This window comes from Macadamia integrifolia, chromosome 5, assembly GCF_013358625.1.
Source record: "Macadamia integrifolia cultivar HAES 741 chromosome 5, SCU_Mint_v3, whole genome shotgun sequence".
Lineage (NCBI taxonomy): Eukaryota > Viridiplantae > Streptophyta > Magnoliopsida > Proteales > Proteaceae > Macadamia > Macadamia integrifolia.
The window spans coordinates 20,452,043-20,470,610 of record NC_056561.1 but is presented as its reverse complement, the minus strand read 5'-3'; the positions used below and the strand labels follow the sequence as shown (position 1 = coordinate 20,470,610).

General features: G+C 37.5%; 2 protein-coding genes across 5 annotated transcripts in view; both read right to left on the bottom strand.

Moving 5' to 3' along the window:
* Window positions 1–10,445, bottom strand: part of LOC122079505 (cyclin-dependent kinase G-2-like) — a 12,015-nt gene extending 1,570 nt beyond the window's left edge. The window contains exons 1-8 of one of the 4 annotated variants that reach the window (XM_042646034.1): window positions 8,120–10,445; window positions 7,150–7,285; window positions 6,983–7,071; window positions 6,674–6,785; window positions 6,473–6,579; window positions 5,739–6,378; window positions 4,521–4,625; window positions 4,142–4,241 (exon numbers count right to left, since the gene is read on the bottom strand). In XM_042646034.1, coding sequence (XP_042501968.1) covers window positions 6,279–6,378; window positions 6,473–6,579; window positions 6,674–6,785; window positions 6,983–7,071; window positions 7,150–7,285; window positions 8,120–9,888 — 2,313 coding nt within the window. In that variant the 5' untranslated portion in view covers window positions 9,889–10,445 and the 3' untranslated portion in view covers window positions 4,142–4,241; window positions 4,521–4,625; window positions 5,739–6,278. Of the gene's footprint in view, window positions 1–4,141; window positions 4,264–4,520; window positions 4,626–5,738; window positions 6,379–6,472; window positions 6,580–6,673; window positions 6,786–6,982; window positions 7,072–7,149; window positions 7,286–8,119 lie in introns of all 4 variants that reach the window. The other 3 variants (XM_042646033.1, XM_042646035.1, XM_042646032.1) reach the window with 3 other exon arrangements.
* Window positions 10,446–11,684: 1,239 nt separating this feature from the next.
* LOC122079506 lies at window positions 11,685–18,509 on the bottom strand. The gene is made up of 4 exons (XM_042646036.1): window positions 17,145–18,509; window positions 16,613–16,694; window positions 16,205–16,410; window positions 11,685–15,365 (listed from the first exon to the last, which is right to left on the bottom strand). The coding sequence occupies exons 1-4, from the start codon at window positions 17,927–17,929 to the stop codon at window positions 15,341–15,343; spliced, it is 1,098 nt and encodes a 365-aa protein (XP_042501970.1). The 5' UTR covers window positions 17,930–18,509; the 3' UTR covers window positions 11,685–15,340.
* Between the last annotated feature and the right edge of the window lie 59 nt (window positions 18,510–18,568).

The following is an 18,568-nucleotide window of genomic DNA, read 5'->3' as shown; positions in this document are numbered from 1 at the left end:
AGTCCTCCAATATATATAGTCTCAAAAATAGAAATTTCTAATTGGTTGCCGGTTACAAAAGTTTCTAAAACTGAAAATAGAAAAAAACTAAAAAAGGAAACCAATGACTTGACTCAACTAATAACTTAACCCCCTATGAAATAACGAAGACTAACAACTAAAATTGAACCCAACTAAAATTGAAACTAAAGAAAAAATAAACAAACTAGTTAATTCCGTATGCAACCATAATACCCTTAGTTTAGGCCCATAAAAGTGGCCTATTATACTCAAAACACATGGGATTAAAGGCCCAACACATATAGAACCGAACCCTAGACTTATTCCTAATAAAACAACCCTATTTCGGTGATGAATCTGCATCACCAGGTCTCAACGGCACACTTCATTATGCCTAAACAACCACAATATTCTTTACTAATCTAGTGTAGCCTTCAAGTCCAGCATACCCACTCTCCACTCTACCAAGTACATTATCACCCACAACATTCTTAACTGATCTAGTTTGGCCTTCAAGTCCAGCATACCCACTTCCACTCTACCTGGTACATTAGCACCCACAACCCACCCATCTACTCCACAACAAAACCCGGGGAGAACAACTCTACTTTCCTCCATTCCTCTTTCCAAATAGTTTACAAATTATTTAGAGTTGGACCATTAATTATCTATTAGTCACTACTAATTCCAACAGTTCTCCTATGGGAAGCAACTCAAACATTACAAGCATTTAGTGGCAAGTCAAGCAAGTCCACTGGCTTCTAACAGTTCTGTTGGAAGCAACTCCAACATGACAAGCATTTAGTGTAGAGCATGTCCAGAGGTTTCAATTAAGTTTTTAATTTATGCTACTTGCCCACATGATTTTACTCTTTGTTTTGATACATAAAATTTGAGCCCATCTTTTAACAATAATGCATTATAGCACCAATGTGGTGGTATCAATAAATTAGTCCCGTACAAAGACTCACCTCCTTCCACATATACTTTATAAGATCATTTCCTATAGAGCAAGGAACTGGCATTTGTCGCATCCTACGACTAATCTAAGACAATAGACAAGGTGATACTGCAAGGTTTTGGCCAGGATGAATTGATTATTATAGGAGGTGACCTAAACAGCCATGTCGGGAGTGATGGTAGAGCCTATGAAGGTGCCCATGGCAGCTACAGAGTTGGGGTGAGGAACAAGGAGGGGACCTCAATTTTAGACTTTGCGGTAGCTTATGATTTATCCATCATGAAAACCTTCTTTCAAAGAAAATAGGAGCATTTAGTTACACCTATAAGAGTTGGCATCATACCAGCCATATAGATTTCTTTCTAACTAGAGGGGTTAATAGACTGTAGTGTAAGGTTATTCTTGAGGAGACTGGAGAGTCTGACCACCCAACAAAGGCCGGTGGTCTTGGATATGTACTTCAGTCCGCAGAAGCATAGGATGAGGGAACCTACGTACCCTAAGGTGGTGGAGATTAAAAGGATATTTCCCAGGTACATTTATGGATAATGTGGTCCAAAAAGAAATGTGGGATTTTGAGAGAAACACCAATGCAGTGAGGAATGAGATGACAACTTGTATCAGTAGGGTGGCCAGATAAGTCCTAGGGGAAGCAAAGGATAGACGTCATGTCCGTAGGGAGACTTGGTGGTGGGATGATGAGTTCCATGCGGCCATTAAGACCAAGAAAACTAGTTTCAAGACATGGCAAAGGACTAAAAAGAGGGGGAAAAAAATGAGGTATATGAGGCCAGAAAAGAAGCTAAGAAAATTGTGGGGATAGCTACGACGAAGAAATATGAGGACCTATTAATATCTAAACACAAGAGAAGGGGAAAAGTAATGTAGAGGAGTGATGGTTAAGGGCTGAGGACATTATGAAACAATGGAATCAATATATTTGTGATCTACTAAATGAAGATAGTTTGAGTGGAATTACCCAAAAGATTGTATTATGCATCAAAACACCACACATCATAAACATATACAAAAGGTTGGATTGGTGAAAGTAAATAAGCCTTAAGAAAGATGAAAGTAGGTAAAACACTAGGCCTAGATAAAGTCCCAATAGAAGTGCGGAAAAGCCTAGGAGTGTGTGATGTATCTTGGTTGAACAATTAGTTTAACAAGATAATGAACACAAGGAAAATGCCAAATGATTGGACGAGAAGCATTGTGTTTACGATCTACAAAAATAGAGGTGATATTCAGAACTGCAATAGACATAGAAGCATAAAACTAATTAGTCATTCTATTAAATTATGAAGGTTATTGAAGCCCGACAGATAAGAGAAACTCATATCTCGAAGAATCAATTTGGTTTTATGTCAAGTAAATCCACAACAGAAGTTATTTATCTACTAAAGAGGCTCATAGAAAGATATAGAGCCTACAAGAAAGAACCTCCATATGGTCTTTATTGACCTAGAAAAATCCCCTGACACAGTCTCTCTAGAGAATTAATCCATCACGTTCTTGTAAAAAGAGAGGTGTCGAGTAAATATGTGGATGTAATTAAAGATATGTACAAGGGAATGGTGACTAGTGTGAGATCTGTGGGAGGTCATGGCAATGAATTAATTTACGATTGGGTTACATTATGAATCAACTTTAAGCCCTTATTTGTTTGTTTATCATGGATGTTGTAACCAAGAGCATCCAAGACGAGTTCTTGTGGTGAATGCTCTTCGCAAATGAAATTGTATTGGTGAATGAGACAAAAGCAGGGTTAATGCTAAGTTGGAGCTATGGGGATCAACTTTGGAAACAAGAGTTTTAAAATTAGTAGATCGAAGGCGAGGTATATGATGTGAAACTTTAGTAACACTATGATGGATAACGATATGGTGAAAATTTAAGAGAGATACACCACAAAGCGACTGTTTTAGATATCTAGGGTCAATCATAAATAAAGAGTGTGACAGAGGATGATGTTTTACGGAGAATTAAAATGGGATGGATGAAGTGGAGAGGTGTGTCCGGAGTGCTGTGTGACTAACATATCCCTTTAAATCTTATTGGAAAATTCAATAGGACGGTGATACAACTGGCCATGATCTATGGGGCAAAAATGTTACCAATTAAGAACTATCATATAGTGAAACTATGTGTAGCTGAGATGAGGATGTTACGATAAATGTGAAGCAAAATTTAAGAGGGGTAAAGTAAGGAATGAACATATTAGAGCCGATTTGGGAGTTGCCTCGATCAATGAAAAGCTCCAACAAAAGTTGTTTGAGATGGTATGGTCATGTCCAGGGGAGCCTTGGGATGCCCCAGTAAAAGAAGTGATCTGATTTCAATTGAGGGAGTTAAAATAGTCAAGGGCAAGCCCAATATCAATAGAAATAGTGGGGAATGACATGCAATGTTTAGGTCTAGTCAACCCTATTTAGCTGAGATTCTCCTCACTTGCTGGTGGTGGGCTTCTTTCCTTTTACTTTCATTGTACCTCCATCTTACTTTCATTTCTCCTATTTTATCGTTGCACGGATCCATGTAGCCAACCCTATTAAGTTGGGATAAGGCTGAGTTTATTGTTGTTGACACTCAACTGAATACAAGCTTCTTTTCCAGCAAAAATATCTGTACAATTTAAATGTACATCTCTGCTATATTAGCAGAATAAGACAAGTCTTGAGGGAGGCTGCTTTGTGCCAAGACTGAAGGGCACCATTCTATAACCCCATGAAAACTTGCACAAGACTCTTGCCCTAGCTGTGTGTCCCTCTTTTCCATTACAACAATATACTCCATCCATAACACCCAATTTTATGGAATTATTTAATATGAAATGATGAAAAATAACTGATTTCAATTCAACTAAGTTCGAGGCACTATGAAGCGACGCATTTACAAGTCATCTTAGCACTTTCAATTTCATTTCTCAATAACCTAAATAAACTAAGTTTATTTTTTATCAAATAACAGAAGCCCAAAAAAAAAAACGTACTTCTTTGACAACAAGAACAATAGATCCAAATAAAGCAAAATTGTCAATATCCTAAATTAAAAAATGCTAACTTAAAAGAAATCCAATCAAAACAATACCTTTTAACAGTGGTCACTGGTTACCAAAAACAAAAAGCTCAGTTCTATTACAAAGTCCAGGAAGCACAAAACCAAGGCTGGCAATGGTACCTCTATTGAAACCATCTGAAGAAAGCAAATTCTGGAGCATAACTGAAGTTCTAAATATTCTTGAAAGATGGATACCCTCCTCAACCTGCTTGCTCTGATACTGCATCAACATTTACAGACAACTGTCATGAAATTAAGAACCACCAAATCTTGAACTTGTTCACACCGCAAAGGAAAAACAAATGACAATAGGATTGCTAACATGTAGTTCCCATGCAATTTATCAAGAACCATTCTCCAAGCTCTAAAACCCAATCTAATTGAGAGACTGGGTGCAAGGAAGCCCACAAAATTGACAGACAAAGATAGTCAGGTGCCAATTCTAGAGACATACACCAACAATGTGAACATACAGAAGATTGCTAACAAAATAAATGACCTTTCCTGATGCAGAAGGTGGGCAGTAGTTGGATATTGACCATAAGAACACTCTTTGCACCCAAACGTCACTCGTGTTCAATCAAGAGCTTCAAAGAGTAGATCACTATATGTATATTGGTCAGATTAGTAACCATCAAAAGCTTCATACTTTTCTGAGGAAGCCACAACTTAAGCAGCAGATATGCGGAAATTTTAATTTCAATAAGCAAGTTATTTCTTTGGGACATTCAATTCAGGAGACTCGCATATTTTCTTTCTATTGCAAGTATCAAATCTCAACATTGAGAAAAAAAAGATTAATATAATTCTAATACATAGATCCATTCTTCTTCCCACCCTCACCCTTGAAATAAAATTAAGGTTATGTCAAAAGATTAGAAAGGGGAATACAAACAAAAGAAAAAAAAAATTCCCCCTAGTTATAGAACAAGCAAGAACTTATAGTGGAGTTTTGTAAGAGTCTAAAAAATGGAGGTAGCACGAGATTATATATAAGCCTCAGTTTAAATCTTGAGATTCCAAACCACCAAGAATTGGTTCAACTTAATGTTAAGCCAGTTAATATCAATGAGCACTCAAATTTCAGACCAACTTGAGTGATAGAGTGATCCAAAACTCCACAAAATAAATGGGAGGTTTCAACTCCCACAAAACATGAGAGTTGCCAATAAATGATGGAATCCAATTTGTTATTGCAAGTATGCCAGTTTGGAACTCTTCAAAGTTCAAATCAATGCACGAGTTGGATTGCTATCTTCAAAAGCAAACAGAATCATTCTTTGGCAAGGACTGGGTTTGTCCTGTCAATCAAGTCCATTGTTCGGCATCAGTAAAACTGTGGTTGTAATGAACTACAATCTTTACTAATGACAAACTAACTGATTTTTGAGATCCAAAACATATGCAACAATAATTATGTTGGAATGCCAGTGCCAGTACAAATACTAATGGGCAAATCTTTACAACTGCTTTGAAATACATTCATTAGTGAAGTTTTATTCCTAAATGGCCAGTCAAATAAAATCAGCTCAACAAAATTATATTACTTTTCCCTTGGTTAATGAATGTAAATTATTACACTCCCACTTCGTTCGTCTACAACCACTTCAAAACCATACATATGATTATGATATTTGCATTTGTCAGAGAATCCATGTGGAAAGCAAAACCGTTATCTTTGCTTATACATTCCACAAATGACAAATCAGCAATATACCTTTGAAAGGGAATTTTCCCATCAGTTTCTTCTGCTATGAAAGCAAAGAACGCTCCCTCCGCTTCACACCAATCGTCTCTTGCACACACAATTTGATGATTAAAAGAAACAGCACACTGAGCAATAAATCCATACTAGTATCGTATTTAGAGCCAAATTTTAAATGCTTTGCTTACAATGTGTCAATTGAAATATGATACATACACAATTTCCAAATTAAACCCGAATAGAAAGGCATTATGCCACACCTTGCGAAGCAAGTAGGGAAAAGGAAGGATGCACTTTTTTCTATGACCACCAATGTTCGAAGTGACAGAAAATATCCTGCACCACAATTTGGTTGGTGGGAGATACAAAAAGAATATTTCTCCACCAAATCATCCGAGGCCTGCTAAAGAACAGCATCAGTGGTCATCTCACAGAAAGGTTTCACAACTTCACTTTCAGTACACATTTCTCACCTAAACCACATTCATCATCGTAGGTGAATTCTGCGAAAACTTAAATATTGCAGAATGCCAATGTAAAAAGTCCTCCCACTTAGCCAAACAAGCCTCCAGTTCCTAACTCCCCATTCTGCAATTCCTTTCTCCGCTGCTCCTCCAAGGGATCTGGGCTTTTCATAATTCTTCTTAGACGCCTGAAAATCAAATCAATAGAGTTTAAATGAAAAAAAGAACATTAGAAAAATATTTTCCTTGCTGATTACACTTCACAACTATCAGATCAAATACCTGTCTTTAGCATGTTGAGCAGGAAACGTCGGCATAAAATCTTTGGATTTGGGAAGGGGAACCTCATGGAACCACTCATGGTTAAGAGCATCTTCTGCTGTTATCCGCTGCATAAAAAATGGTCAAAGCCATATGAGATCCCCATCAGAGAATACTAAATTGTGATAACCAACCCATCACAGATTTGTTTTTTAAAATTACCTTTTCTGGATCATAAGCTAGAAGTTTGATCAACAAGTCATATCCAGCATCAGATAGAATTGGGGAACCAGTGAAACATGTGGCCGGAAATTTCTTACGGAGAATATTAGACCTGAAAAAAACACATCAATGGTCACCAAAAGAAAAAAAATTACAAGCTTCACAACTGAAAACTGCCACCTAGGCAAGCCAGAAAGCCTCAACAGAGTTACCCAAAGCTGGAAGCCTAGAAAAGAGTGGCAAGAATGAGAAATCAGGATTTCATAGTCTAACTACAATACGCAAAGGAATACAGATATAGTCACTTACTGGTGCTTAACAAAGTTGACCTTGACCCCCCGCAATTTAGAAAACCCTGGCCAACTTGTCTCATTTGGCGTGCCAAGTGTCTTGAAAATCTGCAATCAAGGTAAGTCATATAAAACGATTAGCCATACATCTCATTGAGTAAAATGGATAAGGGGAACAGCAATTACCTTGTCGATCTGGTCAACCTCAGTTTTCCCGGGAAATAATGGCTCTTTAGCTAAGAGTTCAGCCATTATACAACCCAACGACCACATGTCAACAGCAGTGGAATATTGTTTAGCTCCTAATAAAAGTTCAGGTGCCCTGTGGAAGGGAAGGTAAAAAGAAGATGTAAATAACTAATTAATCTAATTAAAATGTGAATCAAGACTTGTCCATTGTGTTAAGAACTAACTGAGGAATCACCTAATATAGACTTGGCCATTCTAATGAAACCAGAAGGCTATGTAGAAATGAATGCCATGTATCCAACCAAGGAGGCACAACAACATTAATAAAACTATTTATTAAGATTCTTAAAAAAACATGGCAAAAAAAATACTATATGAGGATCCGATCAATGAGGAAAAGAAATAATAACAAATAACTAGGGTTGGGTATTGGGTAAGCCTCCACTCATTAGAAATCATGAGTTACCAGATTCCCTCAAATATGGGAACAACTGAGATAGAGAATGCATGAAAACATATTTGCAACCTAGACTCTACCATGTTGGTAGATCACTGGCAAACACAACTTGGGCATAGATAGTATACTTCCTGAACACCACAAAGAAAAGAAATAACTGCAACAAATGCCACTGAGCAAGAAAGCAAGGTATGAAAACACAAAACAAAATCAAAGTACCAACCTCAGAGATAGAGAAACAAAGACAAAAAAAAAGTAATATTCTGGTTTTTAACCAAGCCCTGTGCAACATCAGAAAAAGACGAACAATGGCAAACAAAAACATATAGTCAAAAGCCTCTAAATACCCTGCAACTCTTAGCATGTATAAATACGAAAAAAGTATAAGATTACAGTAGAATGGACAAAACTTGCCAATACTAATGTAAATCGAAGCGGACCACTTCAACAAAATAAACTATTAAAAAAAAAATGAAATAAACATGGTCTGAAGAAAAGTTTAATGCTCACCTGTACCAAAGAGTGACCACCAAATGAGTATACGGCTTCAATGGGCTTCCATATTGACGAGAAAGGCCAAAATCACATATCTTCAACTCACCCTGGTTATTCAAAAGAATATTTGATGTCTTCAGATCCCTATGAAGAACCCAGTTGTCATGGAGGTATTTGACACCCTCCAACAGCTGTAGCATCAAGCATTTAACTTCACTCTGACTAAAAGGCTGCTTCATCGTTTCCATCAGCCCTTTGAGATCATGTTCCATATATTGCATTACCATAAAAATACTATCAAGATTGCTACCTACAACAACTTCTTTAACATCTACAATTGATGAATGATGAAATGACAGAAGAATGTTTATTTCCCTCAAGGAGGTCAATGGGAAACCTTCTCTTTCTTTCTCCATCTTAACCTTTTTCAATGCTACAATATCCCCCGTCTTCTTATCCTTGGCTCTATATACAACTCCATAAGTACCTTCATCAATCTTGTTGAGCCACTCAAATACATCGACACTCCTACACCCCTGAAGCATATTTATGTTTCTCTGTGGTGGAATTGGAGGATCTGGTGTTTTGCAGCAGTCATCTTTCCTTCCAGAATCTATATCTGATTGATAATCACTGACATTTTTGCAATCATTTTCCTCATCAATGTCCATATAATCATTATTATCCACCTCATCTTCTCCATGTTCATCTACAGAGGAAACATGATGTCCTCCATCATTAGAGCTGGATGATTTTGCTCTAGCTCCTTCAGAACCTTCTCTAGTGAGTTCTCCAAGCACAGGACTTGATGTCTTTGGATTGAACCTGGTGGCAAATGTCTCAGATGCAGTTGTCCTTTTCCTCCTCTTAGGCATGTCTTTATCATCAGATATTTCACCTTCATCCGCAGGAGAATTTCCTTCATCTGCCCATCGGGATGATGAAATATTACGCATTGGAACAAAGTCTTCCTCTTCCAACTGCCCCAGTTCTCTATCATTGCTCCAATGCTGCTCATGTGGTGACAAAGATAATCCTGCTGATGATTCAGATGCAGCAGACCACACTGAGCCAGATGGTACTGAAGGTTTGACGGGTGAAGGCTCTGAGTTTTGCACATGGTGTTTGACAGGAGAAATCTGCACAGCCCCATCAGGAACAATATTTGGCGAGTTTTGCAAGTGGTTATGTCTGATGGGAGAAATCTGCACAGACCCATCAGGAGCAATAATTGGCGACTGATGGGAGGATTTATTCTGCAGTGGAGGATGTGCACTCGTTTGAACAATTCTATCTTTAGAAGTGCTCAACTCCTTCTCTTCTCTGTCCCACACAATCGGCGAGAACTTTCTCTTCTTACCTGAAGGAGACCTAACACCATTTTCATTACCCGAAACCTCTACATCCTTAACCAGCGATTCATATGCAATTGCACCATCAGATCCACTCTCACTTGAAAGCTCACCAGGTTCACGGTCTGCCATTCTAACAGGAAAACCTCGTCGCCGGCTACCACTACTACTGCTCCCTGTGTTACTAGAAGAATGGTAACCACTATTTACAACTCCTCTCTCTTTGATATCATGTCTAATTCTGGCATCTCGCTCCTTACCTCGTTCAAACTCAAGATTACGACTTCTTTCACGGTCATGTTCACTGACACGATATCGATTATAATCTTCCTTTCCCTTGTAAAAATCTTTCCTCCACCTGGAAACCTCAGGATCGGACTCACGGTCTCTGAATTCGTTCTCCCGGTAGCCACCATGTTTACCTGCCGCCATATGATCTAAATCTATTTCGTCCCTTAAATCGATCTAATGGGGAAAACTTATTCCAAAAGATAACAATAATAACAGAAGATATAGAAATCAAATCGAATTCAACCTCGTCTCACCAAAACACAATTAAACCCTAGATAACCAGTAAGAAAGCCCTAAAATTCCAGTTCCACCCGAGCTTGGAATTGTTTATTGGAAAACCTAGGTTCGAAGGATCAACTCCAAACCCTAGAAAACCAAGACACGAGCATCTAGTCTAGTCCGACAGCAAGAAAAAGTTATCAACAGTATAATCAGTCAGAAATCCAGACTCAGCGACCAAAATCAGAATAAAGAAGGAGATCGAAAGAGCGAACCTCGATCAGTCGAATTGATAATCGAGGATGATACCAAGATACATAATCCGATATATCTACTCAGATCCCCTGAGGAAAACCTTCGAGATGATAATATAATGGAGGGTTTGAAAAATCCACTGTACAGAACACGAGAGTAAACCCAGGTCATCACTAAAGAGGCGGCCCATGATATGAAACTGGTGAGGGACTTTCCAAATCTACACTCAGCACCTTTCGAGATAATTTTTTGGTAGAAGCACCCTTCTAGAAGTTAAAATAATGGAGGGCGTCAATTGTAAAATACCAAAGAAAAAAAAAATTGTTCACACTATGAAATTGCCTCATTCCCTCCAATGTATGAAATAATTCCATAAAAAACCATATATGTGAATCAATTCATTATAAATTTCCTTTAAGCTTTAAAGGAATATATCGATCATGCAATACTCCAAACATATATCTCCACTTTATCAATCATATTAATTCTATGACCAACATGATCATCTATATTACCTTCTTTATTTATGATTGAACCCACTAAATTCTTGAAATAATTACTCTATAAAATCTCGCTTTCATCAATATTCACTACTCTGTTTGTATTCCAAATCACAATATTCCTCATTCATTCATTGGCATTTTCCTTTATGCACATGATCTTATTGTACAACTTGGTTAGTCAAAATAAATCCCTAATTTTTAAACCTACTTTTGGGACTAAATATGAACTTAATATGTGTATCGTGGACAAAACAAATTGTGACTAATCTAGCCAATAATTTGAAATCAAACTTATATACATGTTCAAGACTATTTATTAGACTACACATATAAAAACAAGTAACATGTCTAAATTCTCATTCATTTTCCAATATGATTCATTTCCTAAACTTCACATATCAAACAATAACCTATCTTAATTCAGATTAGAGATCACGTTTCTAGGTAAGTAGATAATCAATTTTGAATTCTGTAGAGGCACTTTTAACCTATAAGACATCTTAATCTGATTTTGATTTATGGTAATGCAATACATGGAACACAATCTTGACAAACAACTGATGAAGACGATGAAGCTCCTTTAAATCATAATCAATCGAAGCTATTCTTATCTTTTCTTCATTGACTGACATAAAATATGGATCAAAACCAGAGCTTAGAGATGGCTTAACGACGACCGAAAGAGAAGAAAAAAAAATAAAGAAGAGGACGAGCTGCTGCGCTCGTGAAAGTAAATAGGAGCATTTGAGAATCGAGATAATATTTGTAAGGAGAGAAAAGTAAGCATGTGATAGTGATGGGGTTTCTAAATCTGTTGTGCTCGGGAAAGTAAACAGGAGCTTTTGAGAATCAAGATGATACATATAAAGAGAGAAAAGTAAGGATGTGAAACCGTATAAAACTACTTACCAAAACAAAACCGTTTTAAAACTAATACCAACCAAATAGAAATAAATTTGGCTCATTTTGATTTTAAATTTTTTTTTGGTTCCGGTTTAGGTTTTATGATTGAAACTGTTGAACCGAAATGAATTGCCCATATTTATAATCAAATGGGGAATCGAATAAATCTTTTTTTTTTTTTTTTTGGAATATAAACATTTCCTAACTGCCCAGGCAAATGACACCTCCACCCCTATTTACATTAATATATGTTCCCTCATTGACCCTGAGATTAAGAAGCGTTCTCTTTTTTCTTTTTCTTTTTATAATGTTTTAATTAATGTGGATAACAAATTCCTTTTTTTTTTTTTTTTTTGAAAAAAAAATAGTAAATTATGACTAGCAATAAATTAGGGTTTTTTTTATTATTGAAGATGTAAAATGTGACCCAAACAGCTAACATAGGGTCCAAACAAAATTCAAATTTGGTCAAAATGGAATAGTGAACTAAATCAGGAACTGCAACCAAAACCGTTAATTTGGTTTTCATTTTAATTAGAAAATAAATATCTATTCGGTTTCAGTTCAGTTCAAGGTTTGTAATCTTGGATCAGTCATTGGATCACTCTAGATTGGACGAATTTACCTTTTTTTCAGGAAAAGAAAAAAAATATTATTACCTTTTCATCCTTTGCTCTGTCACTCTCTCCTACCAGACCAGTGGATTAGAATCATATCGGTCTCAAGGGATACTGATCCGATTAGGTTGAAATTGACTGATACTGACCTGAGTTTCCATACATGGTTCGGTTTTGATTTTCAGATTTCGTATCTTGAATTGAATAGAAACCAAAGTAACAACCAAAACTGACCAAAACTGACCACGCCGGATCGATCAAACAAAATAACAACCCCTACCGGCACTCGGCAGTAACCGATACGCTAAGCTATTAGTATATATTACAATGGAGAAAGAACCCTCAACCCTGCCATTCCAACGAGTACCTCTCTAGAACTGGAAGCCCCTCAACAATATCAGAGTCCATCCAGTTGTCATGAAGATACTTGAGACCCTCCATTATATTATATCATCATCAAGGATTCAATTTCTTTCCCAGCGTAGATTCTAGAAAGCACCTCAACACTCTCCTTGGATCGTTTATCTTGGTTCTATCTTCCATTATCAATCGATTTGGATTTCCCTTGTTCTTGGTTTTCTAGGGTTTTGGAATCGATCTTTCCGAACTTTTAAGTTTTTCAGAGATGAATTCGATTAGATCTATGTATCTTCTGTTGTTCTTATCATCGTTTCGAGTACTTTTTTCCCCAATTCAGAGTCCGATAACCAACTAATGAAATAGAAACGAGACATAATGAGAGACCATAAATCAGTGGAAATCGATTAGAACCGACCGAAACCTATCAAGCCCGATCGATTCTGAGAGAGAGAGAGAGAGAGAGGCGTTTGGAACTGGAAGCACCTCAACATCAGAGTCTACCCAGTTGTCATGCAGATACTTCAAACCTTCCGTTATATTATCATCTTGAAGGATTCAAATTAATTGTGGATGATGTCAAGGAAGTTGTTGTGAGGACAGTAATCTTAACAGTATTATATGGAAATGGAGAGGGTTTCAAGTATCTTCATGACATCTGGGTTCATCTGTTCTTCATGCAAGACATCATCATCAAATCTTCTTGTCAATAACTCATGTAGTATACTCATTTTGGTGGATTACTCTATGGAACAGGTCAGTTCCAAACTTTTTTCAGACTACGTCTATTGTTGGGCTATGATGTCTTGTATTTTATCACTTGCATAAATGATTAGATCGCTGCCTGGTAACGTGGCCCATTCATCAACACAGGTCAATGAGAACACATAGGAGGATGAACATGAATGAAATTTTGGTAATTTCGCTTGCTTGTGTTTAAGTGCAAGAGCCACACAATCAGACATTATTTAAGGAAAAAGAACACTGCTTGGTCATGTGGCTCCTACACCTAGACACAGGAGCATACAAAATTACTACCCTACCCCATAAAATAAAAGGAAGCAGTTTCCTAGATCTACTAGATTAAAACAATAATTACTAAAAAAATGTAGGTTTACGAGAAAAATGTTACTAATTGTCTTATCTAATAGATCTAGGCAATTTTTTTCAATAAATAATTCCCTCCATGTTGTGCCCAGCACACGTACATGACCACAGTTTGCGATCTCTAGCCCATAATATTATGGAAAGTGGTTCTTTGTCTAGGAGCACGATGTGTTTTTTTTTTATCTGACGGCTGATTATAGGGTTCTTGGGATCGATTCTGGCCAATTCTATCTGAATTGCCATGGATGGAAACAATACAAGTTTACTTTTGAATTGTACAAATTTCTCCATGATCAAATTTTGCATTTTCGAGGGATCCATTGGAATGTTCTTCCCTTGCAAAACCATTTTGTTGTTAAGGTAAATTTTTATTTTGCAAGGTTGTTATGATAATTTCCAATGTTCAATCTGTTGATACTCATATTGCTAGTAAGTGGTATTGTCCTTTTCACCAAATGGCATCCTTACTACAAGAACTGCTACAGAAGTTTCTTACCATCGTCATGGGAAGAAGTTTCTTATCATCGCTTTGAAAATTCTCGTTGGAAAGTTCTCATAGATGCTTTTCTTACAAGAGTTAAATTGTGTAGGTTTGCTAATGTAATTGCTTAATGCCCTATTTGTTAAAATGATCTCGAAACTATATGGCATTTGTTTTTTGCATGTTCATATTCTAAGCATATTTGGGTTGTAGGACCACTCGGATTGCACACAAATGCCTGTGGACATCTTTACCTATTCATGGTTTACATCGAGTTTCGTCTATTGCTGCTCACTATGTATTTCACTTGGATCTTTCAGAATAAATGCGTCTTTCAACAACCACCCTTTGATCCGGAATGAATCAGGTAAATATTTCCAAGGAGCCGGCCAATCTTGACTCTTCTGTGTGGTATTCATTCTCATTCCGCTCTTGGAATCACTGTTCCTATACCTCCTAAGCGCTTTCGATCTTCTTTCTTAATCTGATTGAGCTCGTTCCTCAGATCCAGATAGATGGGATTCGATTGTTCTATACAAATCAAGTCGATCTGTCGAAATTACTTAGCTCCTTCCTTAAGAGTATAATTCACTGAACAGTGAAGCCTCTCAAATGAGTACATAAATGAAGTGTTTTCCTTCTGTTGTATTGCTTTTTTTTTTCTGGTAGTTGGATAGGCTATATCAACCCCACAAAGAGTAGAAACAGCCACCCCACCAAGACATTCCTCTCTAGGGTGGTTTGGGGTGGGGGGTTGAGTCTAGAGAACCTATAGTCTTCTGTATATCATAATGTATATAACACTTATTGGGAGTTGGGTTCCAAGACACCCTTACTGGTTGGGGCCATTGTAGGTGGATGTGTCAATATCATTACCTAAGTATAGTTAAATTCTAGATCAATATAAATAAACTCCAAGTGTTGTTATAAAATTTGGAGAGGTGAGTTCAACAACTGCCAAAAAGTCAAAGGGAAATAAAGCTCAAGTTTTTGTAGGATTTGGCTAGCCCGGGTCAACTCCCCTAGGCGGAGTGTAACAGACCCTTTACATAACGTTTTGTTGTGACATGTGTTCTTTTTCTTTCATAAATGTCTCTCTAAACACTCTTGATGGCAGCATAGAGGCATTTGTGGAAACAAAAGGAGCTGATTTAAACTTTCACGGGGAACTGATCCCTGAAAGATAAAATATTAATAGCCAAAAGATAATTATTCTAGTAATTTCATGCAGTGTGATTTAGTCTATGACCAAGAATGTCAACCCCCTTCCCCCCCCCCCCCAAAACACCACAAAAAAGTGTTTTAAGTCATAATGTTCCACCAAATTCATAATTTTGCATGAATAATAAAATGCACTTAGCAATGACTAAATCAACTTCTAGAAAAATATTACCAATATTTTACATTAAAACAATAGAACCCTAAAATCTAAATATCTAATAGATAACATGGCTTATGACATAATTCGTAATTCACTACTCTGCCAGATACAACCTTGGCTCCATTACAAAATCTAGATTTTAGAACAACACAACGATGCAATGTCAACCACTGTTAAGTTTCTTAATACTGTAAAATTATGATAAATAAATATGACCTATGTCAAAATCAATCTCCCCCCCACAAAGAAAAAGAAATGCATTGCCTAGGCCATGATTCATTGGCCTGACAGATCATCAAAACTAGGGATGTGTTTGGTATGCATCCTTGGAATAGATTCAGGATCTAGAACACATTATGAAGAAAGAAAATAGAGAACAATTGGCTTCAAAATGCATTCTAGACCCAGAATCTATTCCAAGAATGCATACCAAACACAGTCTAAGGTTCATCCCCCAAAACTTTGTTTCAATGGAAGTTACAGCCAAATTAATCAAAGGGGCATTGAAGCTTGATCTTATTATTTTCCATAGTGAAACAATCCGCTTTAGATTGAAGGTGGTGCAGAACAGAATGAAGTAATACAACAAGAATTACCCACTGACTGATAATATCACAACAGTGTATGACCTTACCAGCATAGCAAAGGCAGCTTGAAGGAGTAGGATGAGGGTAAATGACCAGTCCTTCTTATGTAGTCTGCCTTCTCAGAAGCCCTTACAGATTGCTCATTCAGTTTAGCCTCAGCATTTTCCCGTTTTTCTTCAGCTATTCGACGTGTTGCCACAAGCTTGTTTCCCAACTTCTCTTGTGCTCGAGATCTCAACCTTTCAGCTTTCACCTGAGTGTATGAATGATATTAGGCTTTCAAATGATAAGTGGGATAAATTGCAGTACTCCATATAAGTGGTGTCTGATGCATAAACAGTTTTCACTTGTACATATGGGATGCAGGAATTTTCAGGAAAAAAGTAATCCACTAGCACAGCCCTAATTGCATGAATTTCTCGAGTGTATGTAATATTGTAAGATGAGGAAAGTACCTCCATCCTCCTCATTTTCATTTCTGCTTTCCGCATCTCATGGTTTTCCCAAGCCTGTATCTTCACCTCTTGACGCTTATACCTGCAAATACAAACCCTATACCTCTTAGAGTTACTTTTATATTTGGGCTTGGTCGGTGATGGGCAGGTGGTAATGGTCAATTAGCAGGCCAGTTGGAAATGATGGGACTTGATCCAAGTCTCATCTATTTTAGAGCAACCAGTGCACGAGGCTCCCGCTACTGCAAGATCTGGGAAGGGCAACTGTACGCAGCCTTACCCCATGCTTCGCAAAAGAGGGTCATCTATATGCTTACTAATGATTAGTGAAGCAGGTCGGAATCTTCAAACAATATCTCAGAGAACCAGCTGTCAGTCAATTAAAGATATTTTCCCCAAATAACCCTACATACTGTGCTAAAGATAACTCGGCAATGTTTACTAATGGGAACATGTACTGTAAAGACCCCATACTCAAAAGATGTTGAAGATGATATTTTAATGAACCATAGGAAAGAGTACAGTAAATCACCTTGCCATGTATTTTGCTTGCTCAGCTTCATCCCAAGCCATGGCCTGGTTCTGTAAAGGATTGGGCTTCCTTGCTTGCTCATTGTTCTTGTGCTCATATATCTTGCAAGCATTGGATTCTTCTTCCTCTCGGTTACACCACCTGGTCTCACCCTCTACCCTGCCAAAAGCCACAGCTTCATTTCTTCTCTTCAATAATGTGAGATCTGTTTGGTAGTTCTCAGGGCCCTGCGCATGGCTACTTCCTGGGTTTGATGATCTAGAAGAGATGGGGCTCCTGGCTTCAGGTGTTGTGGTTCTAAGGGGCGTAGCTGCCCTTGAAGGCTCTTGACTTGCAATGGGAGTCATCTCTGTTCCCATGTCTCTCACACAAACAGATCTAATGGCTGATGAAGAGTCTTCAGAAAGCTTGTCCACCTTCTTTATCTCTCCTTCATCTTGAACAGAACTTGTAGGGCATGGGATTTCATCTTCACCCACTTCATCTCTGCCACTATAAGAATCATTCTTCATTTGCAGAACAGGGCTGATTAATCTCCGGTCATCTGCATTTGATTTTCGAGGTTTGGACTTGGAACGATTTCGATCCCCTCTCCTTGACAATCCAACAAGCCATTTCTGTGCATCATCCCATTTTGATGGGATCTGTTTCCCCAATGCCATCCGATAATGAGAACCCTGAATGGTACCATTTCCTTTGTGGAACTCCAAACTAATAGCAGTACTGCTTGAAATCTCCTTTGTTTCTCTATAATTACAACAACCCTTATCCTCTGCAAACCTCATTCTCTCTCCTGCCTTCTGATATACCCAGGAACTCTGAACAGTAAAATCCGTTCCCCCACTAGATTTGTAATGAACTGTGTATAAGTACAGTATAGATTGAAGCTAGCTGGAACAGATATGCATCACAGATCACAAATCTAAATCTGTAAATTATTAACCACCTTGGATCTCCAACAGTATACTTAGCAGAACAAAGGGAACAACTCAGAAATCTCAAACTCTAATGAAAACCCCTTATCTCTTGGCACTTCAAGAGGGGTTCTTCCCTTTACAAGACGAATGGGAAACAAAATTGTTACTGAAAGAAACCGAAAAAAAAAAACTAGATTAAACCCAGAAAAGATTCAGTCGAGGAGCTCCAAATCCAATCCTGAATGAAGGATTTGAGGAGGATTGCTAAACGTCAACACTCAACAGTGGACAGTGTAAAGTTGCAGCTAACTATAGTACAGTGGGTAGATTAGTCTTGGTGGGAAAGTTATTTTGCAGAGAACTAAAAAGGGTTTCATATCTAGACCTCAAGTGAAGACCGTTGATGTTTCAGACCACAACAAAGCTGAATATGAGATCAAGATCCAATATTCCAATGTACCCTTCACCCCCATCCCAAAATATACTATAAATTTCCATTAATATTTT

Excerpts from the sequence above, each read along its gene's own strand:
- LOC122079506 (XM_042646036.1), bottom strand. The coding sequence starts at position 17,929 with ATGAGGTTTGCAGAGGATAAGGGTTGTTGTAATTATAGAGAAACAAAG. Across the intron at positions 16,695-17,144 it reads CAAGCAAAATACATGGCAAG|GTATAAGCGTCAAGAGGTGA; the intron begins GTGATTTACTGT and ends TTGTATTTGCAG. Across the intron at positions 16,411-16,612 it reads TGAAAATGAGGAGGATGGAG|GTGAAAGCTGAAAGGTTGAG; the intron begins GTACTTTCCTCA and ends TCATACACTCAG.